Source organism: Pyxicephalus adspersus, chromosome 11 (genome assembly GCF_032062135.1).
Source record: "Pyxicephalus adspersus chromosome 11, UCB_Pads_2.0, whole genome shotgun sequence".
Classification (NCBI taxonomy): Eukaryota; Metazoa; Chordata; class Amphibia; order Anura; family Pyxicephalidae; genus Pyxicephalus; species Pyxicephalus adspersus.
The window spans coordinates 44,715,764-44,738,199 of record NC_092868.1 but is presented as its reverse complement, the minus strand read 5'-3'; the positions used below and the strand labels follow the sequence as shown (position 1 = coordinate 44,738,199).

The 22,436-nt window shown below is 37.8% G+C and overlaps 1 protein-coding gene across 8 annotated transcripts in view; it reads right to left on the bottom strand.

Moving 5' to 3' along the window:
- The window catches only part of PLCH2 (phospholipase C eta 2), a 421,543-nt gene that overhangs the window by 131,799 nt on the left and 267,308 nt on the right, over positions 1-22,436 (bottom strand). For 4 of the 8 annotated variants that reach the window (XM_072427171.1, XM_072427177.1, XM_072427178.1 and 1 more), the window contains exon 1: positions 4,100-4,686. The exons of the other annotated variants lie outside the window; for them this stretch is intronic. In XM_072427171.1, coding sequence (XP_072283272.1) covers positions 4,100-4,220 — 121 coding nt within the window. In that variant the 5' untranslated portion in view covers positions 4,221-4,686. Of the gene's footprint in view, positions 1-4,099; positions 4,687-22,436 lie in introns of those variants that run through there. 8 annotated transcript variants of the gene reach the window in all.

Here is a 22,436-nt window from a genome sequence, read left to right as displayed (position 1 = left end):
CCAATAATTTGAATAAAAGAAATCAACATGCACCATTTTGGCTGATGCAAAACATCACAGTGCGTATTAATTATATATATATATATATACACACACACACACACACACACACATATATGAACACCCCTACTAATTTTTAAAAATGTGTTTTTCAGTTACAGTGAGTCTAAGCGAGCAGATAAAGTGGTTTCTTTTTACTGGTTTTATCAGGATAACCTTTGCTAAAAAAAAAAGCATGTTCAGAAAATTCAGTATGACTGATGTATAATTGTCAAATAATCCCCCCTCTCCCTCCACGTGCTTGACATGGTTTTTAAAAACAGACATCAGAAATTAATAAATAAATATAAAGCTACTGCCATGCTTTGTGCTATTGAAAAATCCAAAATGCTCTGCAAAACCAATAACATTAATCACTTGGTAATCAATACTTGTACTGTACAATACAGAATGTAACAAAAGTAATAAAGTCATAGATGTAAAACATTAAAAAAAATTTAAAAATGATTAAAGTTTATGTAGCGCCAACACTTTTTTGTTTTGGATTAAGTGTTGAATCTGCTTGTTTTTTTGCTGTCTATATGCCTATTTGGGAAATTTACTCCTGATCACCATTGAGACAGAAAATAATAACAAATTAAAAACTTCAGAGTTGTCCGTCAAGGGGGCAAATGTTTCAATGATGACCATCCAAGATAGGAATACACTTTGGAGAGTTTCTTCTTATCTTTTTTTGTGTCTTTGGGACATGGCTTAAAGGAAGCGCTCCCTAGTCACAGAGACTGTGAACAATAACCCAAACGGGGTGCTACTTTTCTGTCAATTATCCAAAACTATAAAAACAAAGTTTTGGCTAAACATACATTAAAAAATAAAATTGCCCTAAAAACATTGTACTTTAGCTTTAATATACATAAATTGCCTCCAACTGTTAAAATGAATGCCCTCACATGGGATAATGGTCCTTTGGCATTCTTCTCCAGGCAACATGTTAAAGTATTTTTGCCCAGAAGCAAAGTTTGAATTTCATAATTGCAAACATGTCAACATTGTAGGACAAGGGAGTAAAGGAATCATACCCTTTGACACTGAACATTACTAAAGCATGACATAGATGTGGCTTTGATATAGTAGTTTAGGGTGACCGAGGGAACAGAATTTAATTGGAGACCCACCAGGCGAGGTTCATAGTTGTAACAGAGACAGCAGCTCTGCCTTTAGACAGTAAGTGGTCCATTCATATTTCAATACAGCCAAGCTTACAGTACCTTGAAATTCTAAACAAGCATCTCTATGATGGAAATCATACATAAAAATTCCAGCAAATTCATTATCTACTTTGGGTATTTTACAATATATGTCATTACAAAGCCAGTAAAAACATTTGCATTGACACTTAGCAATTTTCTGCCTTGAGGCATGGTCAAAGGAGAGCTGAAAATAACAGACAAAAGTCTGTGCGGATTATGCCAATATCATCCAGGCTCATCTGCACACATGATAATTTAAAGGCTATTGGCTGGGATTGCAGGTTTCCGTTATGAGGTTTGAGCAATGCTGTGACAGCCAAGGATAAGAATATCACTTTAAATGATTATAACACAAATTGTACGAGGGAGGAAGGGAGAAAAATGTGTGCTGAGGAATAAACAAATTTGTTATTCCTCCATTGTGCACTTCAAACACAAAGTACAAAGCACAGAAATATTCAACAACTACAACCTCCATACAAAGGATTCCACACATTGAAATCATTTGAGGAGAGTCTTTGCTGCTGGAAATATATTTAAACTACCGGTAGTTTATTCATGAGCACGGAGAGCTACAATCCCATCAACGCAAAATTTACTAAGTGCCTAATGACACGTGCAATTTTTAGAGTTCTGTAGACCAAGAATAACCCATCGGATGGCTCATTTGCAGAACATGAATATCATGGGTTCAATGAGGCAGTTGTCAAAAAGGTGATCATTTTACATTTACAAACCTCTAAACTGGATTATGAAGTCTATTTATTTCATTTTATTTTCAAAGATCAGAACCTCAATCGGGATTGCTGTACGTGTCCCAATGAAAAGGTTTGTACTTTCTATGCCCTAGGGAATGTTGTCAATGGGAACAAATAGATAACTCAAAATATTGTGGCTGCCACCAAAACTAAAGTAGATAGAAAACTTTTCATTGGCAACACCTGTTCAGGTAATACCTTTTTAAACAGCCTTTCATATTTAATTTGAAGCAAGCTACACTCCCTTTCTCTAGGACAGGAAATCTGACAAATAGATCCCGGACAGTATAATGCAGGGTTTCTAAAACAGAGTTCCTCCAGAGGTTGCTTGGGTTTCTGGAGAAATTAGCAGTTTGTGCTTTCAGGTTCATTTTTAAGTGACACCAATGATCTTTTTTGTAAGGGTGACATTCCTTACAATGGCCAGCAATGTAAGAGGCATTCTTCTCACTACCCATCAAGCTAAAATACTATCAGCTGTGGATGTAATAATTATAGCAGAGGTTCCCTGAAGACCTAAAAAATATGTTGAGGGTTCCCCCCATGTTAAAAAACAAAGTTGAGAAAGACTGTTAAAATTCAATCTTTACACTGTTCTATGTCAGCTAGCAATCTTGTTTTTGGATCAATGAACTTCTGGGATATTTTCCATCTACAGAAATTTGTTATGTTCTCTATGTGTTAATTTCCTTTAGATGATTTAGTTTCTAAAGCCAAAGACAAATTGCTGGCCTGATCCTGTAAATGCTAACTACTTGGCTTTCTCCTATTTTACCAGTTCCAACTTCATTCTGCTTTCATTTGCTAGGTACTTAAATATTTTCTGAAATGCACTTGTAGGTCACTATACTCACTTGCAGGTATGACAGAATATAGGTACAGAACACAGCACATCACAGGTTGCAAAGAGTGATATAAGACAAATACTAAACGTTGAAGTCTCCTCTAGTAACCACAATATATGGTTAAAATACCTATATGAGAATGGCGTTGCTTGCCAATGGATTTGTGATTTTGTAGAATTAGTTTTGTGACACAGTCACCCCTCACCAGATGATTGGCCCTACTGCTGCAGCAACAGAAGTTGCTAAAAAATGGTGGTCATGACACACGCCACCAGACTGGGGGTTGAAGGACCAAAAATCCAACTCTTACTTTTACTTCATCAAAACCCAGTTGGCCCCTGATGCCAATTTCCTTCCTGCTGTACAGAAGAATAGATACATAAAGTGATTTACACTTACAAATCTATTTAGGATTGTTTTTATAAAACAGGGAATCTGATATTCCACCAAACATTCCCTAGAGGGAATCAATAACTGCCACTGAAAAACATGGACCTGATTCCCATGAGAGGATGTTTGAGGGAATGTCAGATTCCCTGTTTTATAAATAAATAGAGCCTTTAGTGTTTTTAATAGAAATAACTGCATTTGTGTTTTATAGCTTTTTATATACTTTTAGTGTCAAGTCAAGGTTTATGCCTCCAAGGGGGTTATTGTACAGATATTCTTCATTCCTATTTCCACATAGTGTATGCACTTCAAAATTTATGAATATAAGAAAGTAAGAAAAATAAAGCACAAGACAATACAAAACACACTAACCTGGCATAGGTTCCAATCCCAAAAATACGAAGCAGTATGCATGTTCCCACATTTTTCTACCTACAGTCGCCTTGTGACATCTACTCCTCTCTGCCATGACTCAAGAATGAACCTTCTACTTCTTGTAAGAACAGATGTTGGAATGAAAAAGCCCCGAAATTGGTCAGCGACTTAAGAATTAAAATACAACAGGAGAAGAGAGAGGAAAGATTGCCGTTGATGGATCAAGATCATTTCCTCACTGTCAGATCTTTGTTCTAATTTAACCGCATCTTTTCATTTAACCTGCTGCTAGCTTCAGTATGACTTAAGTCTCAAAACACTTCTTCATTATGTGTTGGTACAGCATCATAAAAATGATAGTAATTTCTTCATAGAGAAACAAAAAACAATGTAAATATAAAAAATATCAATAACAGTTGTCATGACATTCTACATAATATTATCAATGGTTCTCTTTGAATTATAAATTATTTCTTCTTACCAATTTGACCGATTTTCATGTTTGGTGGTGCTACAATGCTCCCTCCGATCCATAAAAACTCCTCTGCCAGCCATAGGATCCCTGACTTCTTTTGCTGCAAAGGAGGTTTGGAGCTCTCCATGCTTACAGGTGCAAATACCTAATAGTAAACCCAGAAGAAAAAAAAGTCTTCTGGCTAACTTGCTAAAAGGGAATAGCAAAGGGCTCCATAGGTAGCCGAAACATCACAAATACTGCAAAGCAAAATCCACCAAGCAACAAATCTAGGAGAGGAAGGCCAAATAACCATGTACTTCATATTCTACCAGGATACTTTTATATAAAATTGGACAATCAAGTCCCACCAAAGTGAAAAGAGCTTGTGAAAGTTCAGTTGGTAAACAAGCAGTAACAAAGTATTATCCGATAAATGTTCATCTTCCTTCTGTGTTTTCCAAAGGTCAACTGTAATCTTCAGGCAGCCTTAAATCCTAAAATATGACTTTATAAGATTCTTGTTCAAGTTTCTCGCTATTCAGGAGATATGTGTTCTTTCTGAAGAGTTTTAAAGGGCCCAGAGAGTGGCTGCATTCAGTACAGTGCTTGAAACCCGCACTTGCTAAAACCACACAGACCAACATACAGCAGCACATTGAAGTGGATTTCTAAATCTGTCACGTGTAATAATCCCTATACCAGGTCTCCGCGCTATCTAGCCAGAGGATTACCATCCTACGAAAGGCACTGAAATAAAAAATAGATTAGTTTTACACTTTAGTCCCCTTCCCAAAGGTAAGGCCAAAGGCCTACAAGAATAAATGAGCTTCCACAAGGACTTAACCATTTATGGTTGGCTTGCAATATACTCTGGAGTGACGTGTAAAATGCTCAAGATATACCAAATGGAAACTTAATTAATTTTGTTCTCAAGAGAGTCTGTATGTTCTTTCCGCACTGTTAAGTCACTGGACTGTCATGTAGTTTTTAAAAGTGTTTATTGATAATGTTTTATACTTTTGTTCAAACGTTCAATAAAGTCAAATTGTTGAAGGTTCAATTTTCCCCATTCAGGAACTTCGGACCTGCACCAGCCAACCCCACTCTTTGTAATTTGGGATCCCGGAACACCCCTGTTGATAATGCTGAAACACAACACAAAAGCATGCCCGCTAGTTAATCCCTATTATCAAAAATATACAATGGTATACTTGTACTATCTTGGTCCCAGTTAACAGAAGTTGGTCTGCTAGCTATTAGTTCCTGATATGAAAGAAGTGTACAAAACTGGAGCTCACGGCTGTTTTTGGCAATATTTTAAAACATACTGAAGCGAGAGAGGTCATTATAAAAGGTAGACAGCTAGAATTTTTAAAAGTAAGTAGTGGCAACCCACATTTTTCTGCTAGAATAAGATTTCTCTCTCTTTTCAACCTGTAAAGCTCCAGTTCACTAAACTTGCCAAAGAAGCTCCCTAATGCCAAATACCATTTCGTCCACAATCTTTCAGGTTTGTAGTAGCAACTCCAATATACACAATCCAATCTTTATTCATTTAGGGGAGGCTCATAGAATGGTTGATGATTGAGGAAAAATGCCTTAATGTATATATATATATATATATATATATATATGCTTCAACTGTGCATTGGAAAGGGGAATGCAGCATTCCCCATAATCTATATCAGTCCAGGCATAGTATCTCTCTACCATTGTTACCGCTGATACCTGAAAGTTAGGCAGCAAACATACATACAAAGTTTGTCGCTGGACACAAACTTTCCTGATTGTTTCAAGCAATAAAAGAATGACAGATTAACAAATATCAGGACAGATCCATGAATGATGTTGGGTAACCATTATACACATCAGATTCTCGCTAGAGAAAAGCCCAGCACTTCATATTGGGTTGAGAGTCATCTAACGTGTGTTCATAGCCTTATTGTTACTGCCATGCAAACTGCTAGTTCCTCTTCTTCATTACATATTATTTGCATAGAATTTTTTTTTTTAATCATTATTCAATAATTGATTAATATTGATTAATCATTAATCAATAGAATCATTTGCATTTTTTAAGAAAACACTTCACTCAGGGAGCTTCCTCTTGCTCCTCCTTTATTTGGATAAAAAGAGAAAGCCCTGCACTAGCGTTGCACTCATTGTTTCCTACTGTAGACTGAAGATCTATATAGTACTATATGTATTTGAAGGTGAGAATATTCTTCCCAAGTCTTTCGGCTGTGTTTGTGAGCAATTTAGGATCCTGCTATCCAGGTCTGTACTCACAGTAAAGTAGTAAACCAGTTACCAGAAATACCAGATTACATGACCTACAAATGCCACCTGCAAGCTAAATAGGGATTACTTATGGATTATTGATATTCAGTATTTCATATTTATGCGCCTAAAGAAATTCATATTTTCAATAGAATATTTTTTTTTAGTCTTGAACATTATAACAAAGTATATGAAAATCATTATAATTTCCTTGGATAGTTCAGAAAAGTGCATCGCAGTGCAGTATATTACATCCCTATTGTGCCTGTAGATGACTGAGTAATGAGTATAATGAATGAAGCCTTGAACTGTGCGAGGGACATCACTTAAGTCCATTGCTTTTATTCAGATGCCGTGGGATTTGATAAGTGGCGGTGCTGAACATACTTAAAGAGAGGTTAATGTGGGAAAATCCCTCTTGCTGCTATTCCTGAAAAACACAGAGCATAAGTACTTACAGAATAAGCCTATTAAATGACATTCCTATTTTTATTTCATTTTGTCCCTAGATAAACCTCTTTGTGGATGGTTTCAGACAAAACATTTTTCAAAGGGATTATTGTGTTCAGAAAACAATAGCAAGTTCATGCAGGTGGTCAGTTGCAAGATACAAGGCCAATGCGCAAAAAAAAGACATAGAGGGAAGAGTTTTAAGCCAAAACAACCAATCAGAATATTGATTTTGGCCCATTGGACCAATAGTAACATATTTTGTTTAGGTTGCTGCAGGCTACTGCACATCACTGTTATTGTGATCTAGTGAGACATAAAAATGATTGATCAAAAATAAAATATTATAGATATTTAAAAATGGAGAATTGGCAATTGGGACCAAGAACATTCAAAAGAATTTTGTCCTTGGATTATATCTGTCTATATAGAACTGTCTTTTTAAGGCTAGGCTCAGACAAGGTTTTTAGTCAGTGAGCAGTACGGATACTTATCAAGTAGTAAATTAACTTTTTAACAGAAGCACTAAAATCCCTCAAGATGTTCTCCAAGCACTTAATCTTAAGGTGCGTACACACTTCCAATTTTTATCGTTCCAATCGAACGACGAACGATCGATTGGGCAAAAAATCGTTCGTAAAAAAGTAACCAACGACGCCGACGAACGAGCAAACTCGTTGGAAACGAACGACCGGACCGGCGGATCGGATTGGACGACGATCGTTGAACATCGTTCGTGTGTACGGTCGTTCGTTGATCGTCCATGTTCAGAGCATGCGTGATGAACGAACGTCCGTTCACTTTCCTGTCGTGCACATAGTTCCTCTATCGCTCAAACGATCGTATCTATTGTGTGTACAATATCTACGAACGATCGTGTCGTTATCTCTATGTGCAGTATCGGTGCTATACGATCGTTCGTATATATCGTGCAGGATCGTTCGTAGTTCGTTTTCCAACGATAATAATTGGAAGTGTGTACGTAGCTTTACTCAGCACCCCTCCTAGAACCCATGCAGGGTCTACATTGGTGATCAGACGGCTGCGGCTGAGGGGGCAGAGAATAAGTTCAACCACATCAATGCTTCCACTGTTACCTTTGAGGATGAATTGCTCTACAGTGTTAGCAGCAACAGATATCACTAAAGGTTTGTTTTTAATTGTAGCCACCTAATATAACATAAATTAAAATATCGAAACAACAACCAGCTGCTGTTGTCCCTATCACCCATTGTCTGCGCTTTGCTCCATACCTTTCACTATAATGGCCAGATTGCCAACTAATAGGACACTTTTTTAATTGCATTTTGCTCATTGGGGCACCCTGCACGGATTGAATCCAAACATTCAGACATGAGGAGTTGGAGGTATGTAAACATTTTGCTTTGTTAATTATTGCAACAAAATCTCCTTTAGCTATGTTCAGACTGTCAGTTTTCGGTTGTCGTTCACCACTGTCAACCAGTACTCAACCATACCAAAGCCCTGGTTATTATTAAAACTAGAGAAAGCAATTTTAATGGACTTTGCCTGTTGTGCACTTTTTAGATGCTACATGCAGGACCATTGGGGCAGTCTGCTATGTGAACCATTACCTTTTAACATCTCCACAGTGTGCCCGAAAACCACACTGCCCCACAAATGTAACTGGACCCCAGGTAGGTGAAATTGAGCACTTAGGATGTGATTAACTGTGTGATTATTAAAAATAATGCATACCTATCAGACAAATAAAATAAATAGTAGCAGTCCAGCTTGTAATGTAATATGTTTTATCAGGAAGATACATTCACATTCTGAATACCAGGAGGCAATCCCAGACAAATCCATTATATGCTCTATTAGCAGCTAGATGCAGAGGCTTCACCCTGTAATATACTGTAAGTATGCCAAGGTTCACAGACGGATTAGGACCAACCTGTCACTCTGTAGTAAGTAGGTCACCATGAGCCGTACTGCTCAGCCTTACATAAAAAATATACCTAAGACCAATATTATAAAGGATACAAGCTGACAAATAATATTATAGGCTAAAGAAAAAACACAATGCCGGCACTGCAGCTGTACCAAGTCCCTGACTATGGATGTCACACAATCTGTTACCTAATGTACTAGCACTACTAAAAATGGAACAGTTTTATTGTACATTGTTGAGGTGCAGGTGGAGCACCTCGATTCACAAAACCTTACATATAAATGGCAAGGATGTACAAAATACCATTTAATGAGGATTTTTGTTATCTGGTGTTTCTATAGCACCAACAACATCTTATACAGCACTTACAGGATCCATAGTCATTTCACTAACCAGTCTTCAGAGGAGCTCACAATCTAATCTAACTGAAAGGGGCAACAAAATCTGCCAATATGTTTTAGGGAAGAAAACCCATGGGGAAAGGAGGAGAGCATACATATTCTAGGCAGACAGTATGCTGACCAAAATCCAAACCTAGGATCCCAATAATGCATACTAGAGTGCTAGCCACACATGGTGGTTGCCAAGTTTTGGGGCCATTTAATTTCTATTCATTACAGCACAACACTGTTTTTTTCTTGTTTTGCAGTCACTGGAGCATCATATGACACGTCATTTCTCATCAGTATGAAGTGTACACAGTAATGTGCTCCTGTGTGCAGCCATGTGTTACCACTGACATGTTTAAGTGCACACATAGCATACACACATTATACGATCAGACACTGACAGGAGGTAACTTTTGTGCATGTTGATGTAGAAATGTAAAATGCTTCTGAAATGCAGTAATTTGCCTGTCAAATTGCATTGTCTCAATACACAGACCATAACTAAGAAACCATGTGTATTTTTGGCAAGTACATATTACAAATGTAGCATTTCATTGAAAGTAGAAAAGTAGGTCAGTTTGTGGCTTGGTGAGTACTATAGTTTCAGACATTACATTTTGTTACAATTTGGAGATTGTGGAAAACACCTTTACAGGTAACTAAGGGTCTTAAGTGTGGCTGATTGACCTTCCATTTGATGGTGGCTGCATAGTCCCAGGGTCAACACCAATATACAGAGCTAGTGGAAAACACCAAGAATCATCCAAGTTGTCTGTAAGGTTGTCGGCAATCTGATCACCCATATAGAATGGCCACTAGCTGCCTAGGTCTCTACTGACCACAAATAAGTTGGTTTTAGTAGGGATTCCCATGGCCTAGAGATATTTAAAGGTTCCTCTGTTTTAAAAAAGGAATTTAGGCTGTTCACATATGAAAGGGAATAATCCCCCTGCAAGGTCTATTTCACTTAGCTAGGTAAATGGGAAGAAGCATGGCTGACTTCAACGATCCAATCATGTGCAAGGAATAATCCTGTTATTTAGATTTTACTACACTTTGCAAAGTATGTGTTTACCACATTCACCTAGCTAGGTGAATTATCCCAATGCAAGATGATAATTCAGTTTGGTAAGTGAGCAGCCCACATTACTTTAGAATTTAGGCTGTTCACAATCACATTAGTGCTGATTTAGCCTCAATGTGTGTTTTATTGTGCGATGTGCTGTTGTATTTCTTTGTCACCAGCAATCACAAGAGATGGAGAAGGAGCAGTAACTACAAGGGAAGTCCAGAACAAACAAGGGATTTTAAATTTCCTGGAAATCTCCTTTAAACAAATACAAACATTTTACTTTTATTATTAAGTCAAGATCCCCTTTAATCTTCTGCACTCTTGGCGTAACAAAACCCTGAGGATCAGAGGTATTATCAATAAATAAAGTATCACCTCCTGCACAAATGCGCAACAGTTTTTACTCAACGAAGCGTTATATCTAGGTGTGTTTAGAGGATCTCATAAGCAAATTAATAAACTCAAAATTCTAATCTGTGTAAAATAAAAGAACTTCCTTGCAATCATAAGAACTCGGCACCCTGTGACCATAAGCCAGCAAGTAAATAAGATCCGGCTGCTGGATTTATTACACTTTATCTGTCTTTTGATGTGGAAGACTGAGCAAATATTTAATAGGCTGGAATTGCACTTCAATTATAATTTTCACCTTGTTTGCATGAAATAAAATAAATCTGAATGCTAAATGAAGTTACACATTTTTTTTACATTCTCTGAGCTGCACAGATGCTGCCAGCAACATAGCAAAGCTCACCTGTGAACTTTAAAGTAGCCACCAAGACAGAAATGGGGAAGTGTCATCATCATATAGCATATATGTGAATGCAAGCATCCTAGCTTACTGGCAGCATGCTTTCAGTGTTTTTTCTTTCTAGGTCAGTGATAGGTTACAAGGTTGATAGCAAGAGGAGAAAACAAGGGTCCTGGAGATGGCACTTTTAAAGAAACCATGCAGGGCAAATAAAAAAAAAAAAAGTTTACCTTTGTGTGTGCTTGGCAATTGCCCTGGTGCCAACCCTAAAGCTGCATAGACACTTCCAATAATTATCCTTGGAAACAAATGGCGGATCGACCAAAAATCGTTCACAAAAAAGGTGACCAACGACGTCGACGATTGTCGTTGGAAATGAACGACCGTCACGGCGGATCTGATTGGCCCACAATCGTTCCCTATCTATCATGTGTACGGTCGTTTAGTGATCGTGGATGGTTCTGCAGTACACTTTCTCCTTTACATGTCATTCCCTGCATCATTCAAACGATTGTATCTAGCGTGTGTACACAATTGGTGGATTATATATGAACGATTGTATCGTTACAGCATGTACAGAATTGTGCACAATACGATTGTTCAAATATAATTGTGCATAATCGTTGATCCGTCATAATCGTTCATTTTCTCAAGATAATTATTGGAAGTGTGTACCTAGCTTTATCTCTCGCAAAACTTAATTTAAGCTTACATAGGCCCAACTAAATTGGTCATTTGGGCCTCCCAAACTTTTTCCTGTTTAAAAAACTTGCAAAGCCCCTATGATTTTACATGTACCGTGGTTGTAGTGTTGCATTTCATGATGCATGCAAATTGCATGTTTCCTCCTTCTAAACCCTTCCAGTTTCTGTGTAAGACAACCCCGACGTTAGGAATCCACCCCTGTTGACTATCAAGTGTTTCAAATGCTTATAAAAAAAACACCTGCAAATGTCACAAGGTGGCAAGTGGTTGAAATCAGATACCTGGTAAACGATAACCACACTACAAATTGACCTCTATGTAAACGAGCCCTTGAATGCAACAAACATGCAGCCATAGAGCCTAAAGATATACTTAATTGCATAATTGTTTCAGCTTAATAATGGAACCATTGGATGAACATGATAGCCAGGGAACAAACTATCTCACCAGCAAAAACAGACTTTTTTATAGCAATTTTTGTACGTATACTTCAGGTACTACTGACAGCACACACATCACATAGTCACAAGATCGCCATTAGACATCAAGTATAAGTAGCAAATGAGCTTCACAGTACCTGCATGGAAATTATTAGTGTGTAGATCCCCAGGAGATTATTAGAATCTGAAACATGGCTGTAATTGAACAAAAGTTAATTCATCCAACTTGCTCCTTTAAGCATTACAGAAGGTTTTTTAATCAGAGACATGTAAATGTATTGCCATTAGTCATTTATGAGGATTCATGTTAATCACCTATTTAATTTCAGTGCTGCAAGTTAGCAAAATGAAATCCTTTCTGCATCACGCTAACACAAGTTTTAGTAATGGGAAGATGACACAAGAATAGTAATCTGTGGATGTGGGGGTCACTTACATGTTGAATAAAAGCTGTACATTACGCAATATTTTCATAACCCCCCAAAAAATGCATTTATTTACAGACCGGGCCCAATACCAGGGGAGTACATTGAGGCAGATATTTGAAAGTGTGTTATAAATTCCTGTTACCCATAGTGATCAGTTTCTGTCACTTCTTCATTCTAGGTCTATAAATATAACAATGACTCCCCAGAGGAACAAGACATTTTCCTGTTAGTAACCTATAATGACCTTCTCACCTCTTCTATGGGTCCAGCAGCTGCGTCAATAGACACATAGCTTTAAGTGAATCCTTATTTGAGGATTCTCTACCTGCTCACATGTGATGGTGCCAGGTGTCTAATTAGACAATTACCAAGCGCCAAGGTTGCCATAGTAAAGGGGCAAGAATTATGCTATATATGCTGCCCCTGAATAGGCACAGCACAGGTTCTCTTCAAACCGGTGAATGATCAGTTCGATTGTCATTTATTGGTTTTACACAATCAAAGTATTTTCAGCATATAGACACCCATGAATAAAACTAGCAATCAGCATGAATGTCAGCAAAGTGCTGCCATTTCTGCACAAATGATGGCAATAAAAACACTGACCAAATTTTATGAATGAAATAATCACTCTTCATATGTCAGTTTTACTACTGCAGCCACATTTATAAAGTTATTACAGTCCACCAATTCAGAATTCTCCATATTGATAATGATCGAAGCCATAGGTCACGGCAGAGATCGGTGGCGCTTGCCATTCTGCAGCAGTTGTAAAAGGGGCAGAAGTGGCCACAATTGAAATAAGCATGGAATGTTGAAATATGACATTAGGATATTCCATTTATTTAATCTTAATTACAGTATGGGGATCAAAGCACTGAATGCCAGGGTAAAAAACATCACTATCCCATTATAAATGGACAACAAAGAGGTGGTGGTGACCTGATGTCTGATCCCCACCTCTTTATAAATGCGCCCCTTAAAAATCAATGTGCCCGTACACCTTGTGTATAAAGCTTTTAGGGTGGAAAATCCTATTCTTCATTACCCACCTAATCTGATTTTAATTTGATATTTATTTTAATGTGAGAATTAATAGAAAAGGCTGCAACTGTTCAATCTCCCAGAACCTTAAGGTCTCCTGAAGCTGCTAATAACTCAGGCGTGCTTTGCTTTAAGTGGCTCAGTAGGCTTCCTCACTGTGTATATTAAAGAAACATAAACCTGTCATAAAAGGAATTTGAAGGCTGCCACTGATAACTTCTGAAAATAGCCAATGCCTCCCTGTCATGATGAGACTCAGTTTTCAAACAGTCAATGATCTGGAGGAACAGTGCAAAGTATGACTTATTTTTTGTATTTCTTTTGCTGCATAATTGCTCAAAATCAGGGACTGATTATGTTTGGCTTTACAACATGCCATGCAGAAATGTATGTTTTTACCACACTGAAATCAATTCCCCAAAGGTGCAAGCAGAGCAGCTGACAATGCACCTGTGCTAAAGTGAATTACAATGCTCATGCCACATGGTGTGTTGCATTACAATAGTGCAGGGAATGGATTCATCAGTTGCAGGGTAATATTGTGAGTTCAGTTGTACAGTGGTAATATTTAGTTCAGTTGTCATACAAACATGAAACATACATTATGCCGAGTAAAATAAAACAATTCAGTAGAGGGGATAAAAGTATAAGACCCTAAAACCAGAAAACAAACATTTCCACAAAGAAGTCAGGAAAGGAGATGAAAGTATTTCACAAAGTTCAAGGTCTAACCTAATAAACGTCCAATGGCAAAATATAATAATTGCCACTTATGAATTTGCTAGTTTCTACGCTGGACAAAATCAGGAATTTCAGAGTGAAATCAGAAGTTCTAATCTGCAGCTGTTTTAGGTTAGCAAATCAAGGATTGAAGCCAGAGCAATAGACACGCAAGTAACTAGCATTAACACAAGAAGTTGTTAGAGTTTTCACATGAGTACTGAATCCAATGGCAGCAAATTCAAAAAAACTTTTGGAAGATGTTGTGTCATACAACGTTATAACCAAATCTGATATGGAACATTGGCTTTTCTGCTAAACACTGCATTCAGAGACTTAAATCAGCAGAACAATTATTCATTACTTGTGAAATCACACAAATCATGGCCATTCCAAACACTAACCCTCCCATCATATCACATTCACTACAATAATGCAATAATGGCCTGTTCTCCAGACCAAAACATTGCCAGCTGTGTGATCAATAACCATTACAATCCAGCACATTCCAATAGGTAAATGTAAAATATTCCTAAGTAATATATACTATTTGAAAGATCATTAAGTACTGCTCTTGAAAACACATTCACATGAGCAAAGAGTATGAACTGCACATTTTGTAAATGCACACTTTGCTATATGGCTTACCTTCGCTGTAAATACGCTTTCTGACTCTCATTAAACCGATACACATGGTATATCGAACCATTTTTAGCAAATAGTAAAAGCCTGGAGAACCAGGGCAGTGAAGCTACAATCAACATGTTCTGACACAACTGATCAGCTAACAGGAAGCTGGAGCTTGTTAAAGGAAGCTGATATTGTGGACCTCTCCTTGTGAAAATGCTGCTTGTCTGGCTGCCACTATTACTCCCTTTGCAATAACTCAGGTAGGCATATCTGGCATTTTGACATCCTTGAAAGCCTGGTAGTTTTTGGATAAATATTGCCATTTTATAGTGGATGGCCTGTGCTTCTCTTTAGAAAAAAGGGTTTTTGTATTTATGCTTACCATATTTTTTTTCAGAATGACAAATACACTCTATCGTCATAGGAATCAAGCTGATTTATCAGGAAAAAAAACTTGAATTATTTGCTTGAATTTAGCATACGTCTGCAATTAACAAGCAATGATTGGCTAAATTGGGCATACTGATATAGACTGGTGTCTTTTATAAAAAAAACAAGTCAAATGTCCATTATCAATGAGCTTTGTCCATTATCAATGAGCTTTATGAGTCAAAGTTAAAGATAAGAGAGTAGTGGTGGTACTTATACCAGTCACTCACGATTCAGCTATGCCAGCTGTCCACTCCGACCTCAACATTTTATTATTAGACTTCACCTTCTTGTTAGGAATCTTCCCCCCAGTGTTGGAATATGCTGAGATGAATGAACATCCCTGGTGCCTATTCATACCACTGGAGCAAAGACATTGATAGGCGGTGAGCTCATGGATACTCCATCACTGCAGTTTAGTTGAGTCCTATTTATGAAGACCATGCTACAGGTTGGCAAACGCAAACAACCAGCTGTCATTTCTGCAGTGTGGGTCTGAAAGGGAATAATGAATGCCAATGGGCTGGTATTGGTGGCAAAATATGTTCCTGTTTGCACTCTTTTTAAATATCAGCAGTAAATTGCCACGAGACATCACTTGAAAATATTGCTATCTGTGTACTTTTCCTAGGCACATGTAGCACTCTCTATGGAAACGCATAGTTTGCAATGCCAGAGGGTAAATACAGAGTTTTACTATAATTCAAATCACCTCTGCCATTCATATTCCATATACATTCATTTCCCATGAACATTTTAAAGCCATTAGAGAAAAGCTTCTTTTTCACTTAGTAATCATTTTTCAGGAATGGAAGAAAAAAAATGGAAAAATTAATTCACCTCCCCTGGGCAGCAAGAAGGGATTAACCATTCATTGTCATAACGATTATCTATTTTTTGTGACTTATTTCATTATTTTAAGGTACTGTAGCAAATTATTCTGCCTGCAGTTGTGTTGCAAGGGATATCAGCAAATCTGTGCGGAATTAATTCTTTTTTACAACGTAAGCCGCACATCCCCCTGCTTATGAATTCAGAAGCTAATTTAACCACAAGGCGATCTCCTGGGCCAAGCTACACTTTTGCTGCTAGGACTGTTGAATAATAATACAAGGAGTTTAATAATGGTGATGTTAAGAGATAAACTTACCCAATTACAAATGCCCACAAGAGTTTTATATTGAGACGGCAATATGTGAAAAGATTGGGGAAAAGTCATTATTCCCTAAAGCTATTAGTCTGTTTGTTTTAAAATGTTCTTTGTTAAAGGAGGGCTGTCATCAAATGATTTATGGAGTATCTATATTTAACCTTTTAGACAGCCTTGAGCATGGTAACTGGTGGCCATTGAAAATTGTCTTGGTGGTTTACCTTTCCTTCTAACATGACCTAAAGTCCCCAGAGCCTGAAGTACCAATAGAGTGCAAATATTGACCACAGTTTGCTCCTTGAGACCTGATCTGACTATAATATTAACATTTATTGTGTATTGCAACCCTTTCCAATGGCTGCACTCCCTTTCCACATTTTCCGCACATACATGGAAAACCTATGCTCCTTGGCTTGTTTAATGCCAACCATCAATGAACTCCAGAACACAACTAATCTTATGGGCTATCACACACCCTCCTCCGATTTAGCATTGTATGTGCTCGAGAGTTATGGCATTTAGAAAGCTTGACCCCGCCTGTAATGTATTGCAACCACCTAATGGAGCCAACACATTCAACTTAGGATGCCCTACTACCACCAACCAATGGGCCCATCTCCCTCCTTGTCTCCTATACAAATTGCTCCCTTTGCACAACCTAGGAGCTATGCCCAACATTCAGTAGTAACGTAACTTTGTAAAAAATAACAGTGACCCATTTTAAGTTTTTATTAGTTCTCTGACTCATTTAACTTTATTTTGCAAGTGTTTCTTGCAGAATAAAAATAAAGAGCTTATAGTTTGCCCAGTCTCATTAACATGATAATTACATTTTAGAACTAAAACCTTTCTGTTTCCAATACATAATTTCTTTTAGACTATGTAAAATTATCAAGAGGTCTTGAATACGATAGCAGCATCCTAATGCTAAATCAATTACGAAAAACCCCTGGAAGGTGTTTTGTCAAAGGTATAACCAAATCTGCTTTTTTAGACCATGCAGGCAAATCATGGCTGGTAGGAGAGGATGGTAGAATAATGAACATAGCCTACTGAAAACAGGAAGCGGTAATGGTCAGATCCCACGCTGGGCCTTTATTAATAAAAGCAATGCAATCCAAAGAAGAGGCCAGGGACAGCAAGGCTGGGAAGGAGAGGGCTAGGTATGTTGGATGTCCATCAGCCAGGAAATAAGATGGGCTTCTCATCCATGGGATCCATTCAGTTTGCACAGTAAGTAATCAAAGCACAGGAAAGGAAGCCGTGCATCTGTTTAAATCTGCAGTTCAGCTGTAAAAATTACACTAATATAGTTACATAAAGACATGCTATATGTAATAACAAAGCAAAATGAAGCATAAGTCTGGGAAACGACAACAGAAAGACATAAGAGCCTTTTGGCATGTTTCCAAACCAGTACACACAATCTGTTCCCAGCGAGTGTGATTACACTGTACAGGTGAGTGTAAGAGTCTATTTTTAACACAGGAAGAAGAGTGTTGTCATTCCCCTAAGAGAGCTCCTGATATAAGCAGGCTGGATTTGCCTTGGCATTGCCCATGCAGTCATGGCAACTCTTGCAGAATGTGTACATTAATAGACCTCCTTCTTACGAATGAAAAATAAACAGAAATTTATCGCTAAGGAATACCACAGCCAAGGACAGTAATTAACAGCATAGCATGATGCCAGCGGGCGATGCCAAAGGACAGCCTGACATAAATACACATTTAAAAGCAGAAGGGTTGCTTTGACTTGATTAGATTCCAGTGTGTGAATGAATAGGGCTTGTTACTAGAGTGAAATAATTCACCTGGTTCTTAGAGTTCATGGATTCCGATGTTACATAACCACAGTGATTTATAACACATTGTGTGATAGCACTGTATAACATACACAGCTGCAGGCCAAACAAATTGTAAAGCTTTGCTGCATCAAACAAGAAATACACTACAGTATGTACACCGCAGACAAAATATGGAACTCTGAATGCAAAGCTTACAGATATCTCTATCCTTCTTTACTCCCCAGTTGTATTCCCCTGATTCATAGATGTCTTTGAAAATGGCGCCATTGAAAGTCCACCTAGGGAGACTCTGTTTATACTCTATTTATAAAACAGGGAACCTGACATTCCCTCATACATTCTCTGCCATTAAAACACATGGACCTGGAGAAGAGGTAATGTTTGAGGGAATATCTGATTCCCTGTTTTATAAATAGAGCCCATGGTGTTAAAAAAGCCCGCTTGTGCATTTAACTATTTATCCTTTGTGTATTAAAGCAGTACTAAATCCAAAATAAAGGAAAAAGTTACCAAAAGGTGGGGGGTTTTGTCAGAAGGGACATGCAAAGTCTCCGTTTCCCTGGTTCACGGTGGCTTTTTGCTTTTGCCTATACTGCACACCACATGTGCCTTGCAGTGTAAAGCCGAGCTCTATATGTGGTACATAGATAAACTCAGAAGCCATAGACAGTGTTATGTGCACACATAGGTGTTACATTATCAGTAGTGGTCCAGTGGCCAAAGAGGTTTTGGACCCAGCAAAGATGGCGGCTTTGGGCAAAGCAACAGTGACCGGTTCCTTGGGCCTGTTTGTGCTACAGGACATCTACAAAAAGGTAAATGTAAATCCATAAACACAAACTTGAATGGGTATCGCATTGCCCATTAAGGGATTTTTTCAGGCATCTCAAAAACAAGAAAAGAAAGTGGTTTTATTTATAAAATGCAAATTCCTTGCATGTGAAACCCATTAACATTTGTGTTTATATATAATTGGGATTTGGCATCCAACCTTGTGAGGAGTAGTCATTCATTCTTATTTCTAACATTTGTGTACACCATAATCTTCAGGGATTTGTATTATGGGGGAGATATATAAATTATAAAACTGAATGGACAGAAATACACATCCTTTGGCCAGCAAAGTAGCACATATGTATGTTTATTATCAGTGAAATTAGCTGTTTTCATGGAGTTCAGCTTTAACAGGTTTCAGAACAAACAAATTAGAATGTAAGTTCCTCTGGGGCGGGGACTTCAACTAGAAATAAATATGTACTCATAAAACCCAGCATTATATATTGGTGCTACATAAATATGTTAATTAGAAATACGTAAGCAACTTTTCCACTGGGCTTCCAAATGTAGTCCAGACTCCACCTTCTGCTGACCATCATAATGGAGGCCAATACAGTATTAAAGCTCAGGCCAAAGATGTTTGGCCTTTGGCACCTTTTGTTCAAGTTTATTTTCTTCCTGTTGCCTTGTAACTTTACTACTCACATGCCATATTAGATTGTTACTAAATAAAGAGGAAACAATTTCTACAGGAAAGGTTTAGATTTCCAAACACAAAGATTCTATCAATCTGTTTACCTGCCTCCAGCCAATGTACCGCAGACAAAATCTATACAATCTACATTGAATTCAATAAGCACTCTTTAAGAACTGCAGTTTAATATCTTGGCACCTTGAGTATCGCAAAGAACAGCCTCAGGTATCATATTCCAATGTTTTTGATCATTTATCAATGTGGAATGTAAAATCACTATGGAAACACCAAAAAAAACCCAGATGATTTAGATAAGATGAGAGAAATATGCAGAATAGGAAAATGCTTTGGTATTGTAAGCAGGGAAGAAGACGTAGCTATGGATCTCCAGCAGTCCAAATTCCCTCTAGATGATCACAACTACATTGCTTTTATCAGCAACACTCCTGCTACATGTTGAGGGGAGCAGGATAGATATGACCTTGTGGTAGGAAAGTTGGACCATTCTTTTAAAAAGCTTGACTTTCTGAGGAATTGCCTGCATACAACCCCACTGGGTGTTAAAAAAGCATGGTCCAATATACTATAGCGCCCATTCATACCTATGTGTTCCAGTAACACATTCTCAATGGTACCTCAACCCTTTCTATTCCCCAACTGATTCTATATCTTTTCTAAATGGCACCCCAAACCACTTTGTGTAATACTACCATGTATTGTGGTACACTGCTAAAAATGTCACATGCACAATTTTTCATACTTTGTAGTGCTTTAGGCAGCTGGTGTGAATTGGCTTAAAGGCCAGATCCTGGGAATGACAAGGTTCCCTAACTCTGGATCTGGGAACATGACATCACTCTCTCCAATGCCGCTTCTGGACTAAGGTGAATATGTTTTCTATTTTTTCTTTGGGGGGTAGGGGGGGGGATAAAAGATATTGATTACATGTTTGTTCCTCTAGTATCTCATCATTAATGAGATGGCTGTCTAGTGGAATTGCATTGTGTGCTATTCTGTTAGGACCCCCACAGAAGTATGACATTGTCTAAGAGAAGCTTTATTTCCTGCTACAAATCCAAAAAGTCTCACAAATACTTTTGCTTTGCTTATTAACAACTGAATTTTATGATTTCTTCATTAAAAAATTATATTTCATCATTTACAGGTATAATTATCCTACACATACAATACATATGGATGCTTCCTAGAAAGAATTACGCATTCTAGCATGCCCTATTTTTGGCTATATCCATGAAGCCACCATCTGCCTGGTTCAGAAATAATCCTCGGCTTATGTACATTAGGCAAGCCCTTTATTTCATAAAGTGTCATTACTCGAAGATTTGCATGCATATCTGAGTAGGTGGAATGTGATTATTACATGTGTTGGTTTATTTTAATTACTTCCTGCATGAGGGGTTTCCTAAAGCTGAACTCTAGCCTTGCTTTTATTTTAGTCTTGCATAGTTGTACAGGCTCGTCTCATGTACCAAGATTGCATACTCTGATTTCAATGCACACGGTCCCCCTGCATTTCCTGCCTGTAGGACATCCAGTATTATCTACCCCCAACTCCATAGCCTGACTGTCCCTTGCCCTCTTCATTTATTGGAATTCAGCTCTTTCAATCTTAGAGGACCAGTATTACTAAAGGTGTTCTGTATACAAATGCAACCTGCTTAGAAATGTGCAGAAAACCTCACACTACCGACTGTTAGTTATCCTCTTCTAGCAGAGACAATATCTTTTAGAGCTCAGCATGCCCACCAGTGACAGGGCTCAGTCCTAGTGATGGGTCATTTAGTCCAATATCAAAAAATTAATGGAAAATCGAAGATCAAATGGGTCCCGACTGTTCCATAGGGATTGGAAAGGCCTATTTCATGGCTATTGGTTTGTTTAAATGAATATTTCCCTTCTACATTGGTAACACTCTGATCTATTATCTAGTGCAATACAGAGAACATGGAATGTTTGAACAGTTGAATTAATGATTGAACAGCTTTCTAGAAATAGTTTTCTTGTCTATATAGGTCCTCATCAGCATTCTTTGAAAAATCTTTTTCAAAGATTCACTGACGAGCTTCAGGACCTTATTCATTATATTGACTTAATGAATTATGTCACTTTAGTTTCCTTCCCTAATAATGCAACACAATTTATCATAAAAGAAACATGGGAAAGAAGCAATGGTGGTAGGTGGCTTGTGTTTTCAAATTTGCAGATATTCTATGCACATATTTATACAATGAACATTAGGACCTATGTTTTCTACACCACATCAATCAGGCTCTGAGCCATGAATCCTTCAAGCATACCCTAAAAGTACCTCTTCAAGTCAGCGTACATTATATCATAATCACCATCCAGACATGTTGGCACATCTGTCTCTCCCCTACACCAGCTGTCCAGGCACCTGCTGCAACCAATGGACATTTGTTTTTACTATAATGGTTCTACCTAAGCATATAACTGCATTGTTGTATTTTAAATATTAATAATATTAATATTATGCATTGAAAGACATTCCTATGTTAAAAGGGGCTGCATGGGTTAATTCCTCATAAAGGAGTGCAATAACTCTAGGTAGACAGATCCCATACACCACAGGCAGGAGCAGATTTAGGGGGTCAAAATGGACTATTGCCAGAAGTCCCTACCTTCCCCAGAATTCCAAAAG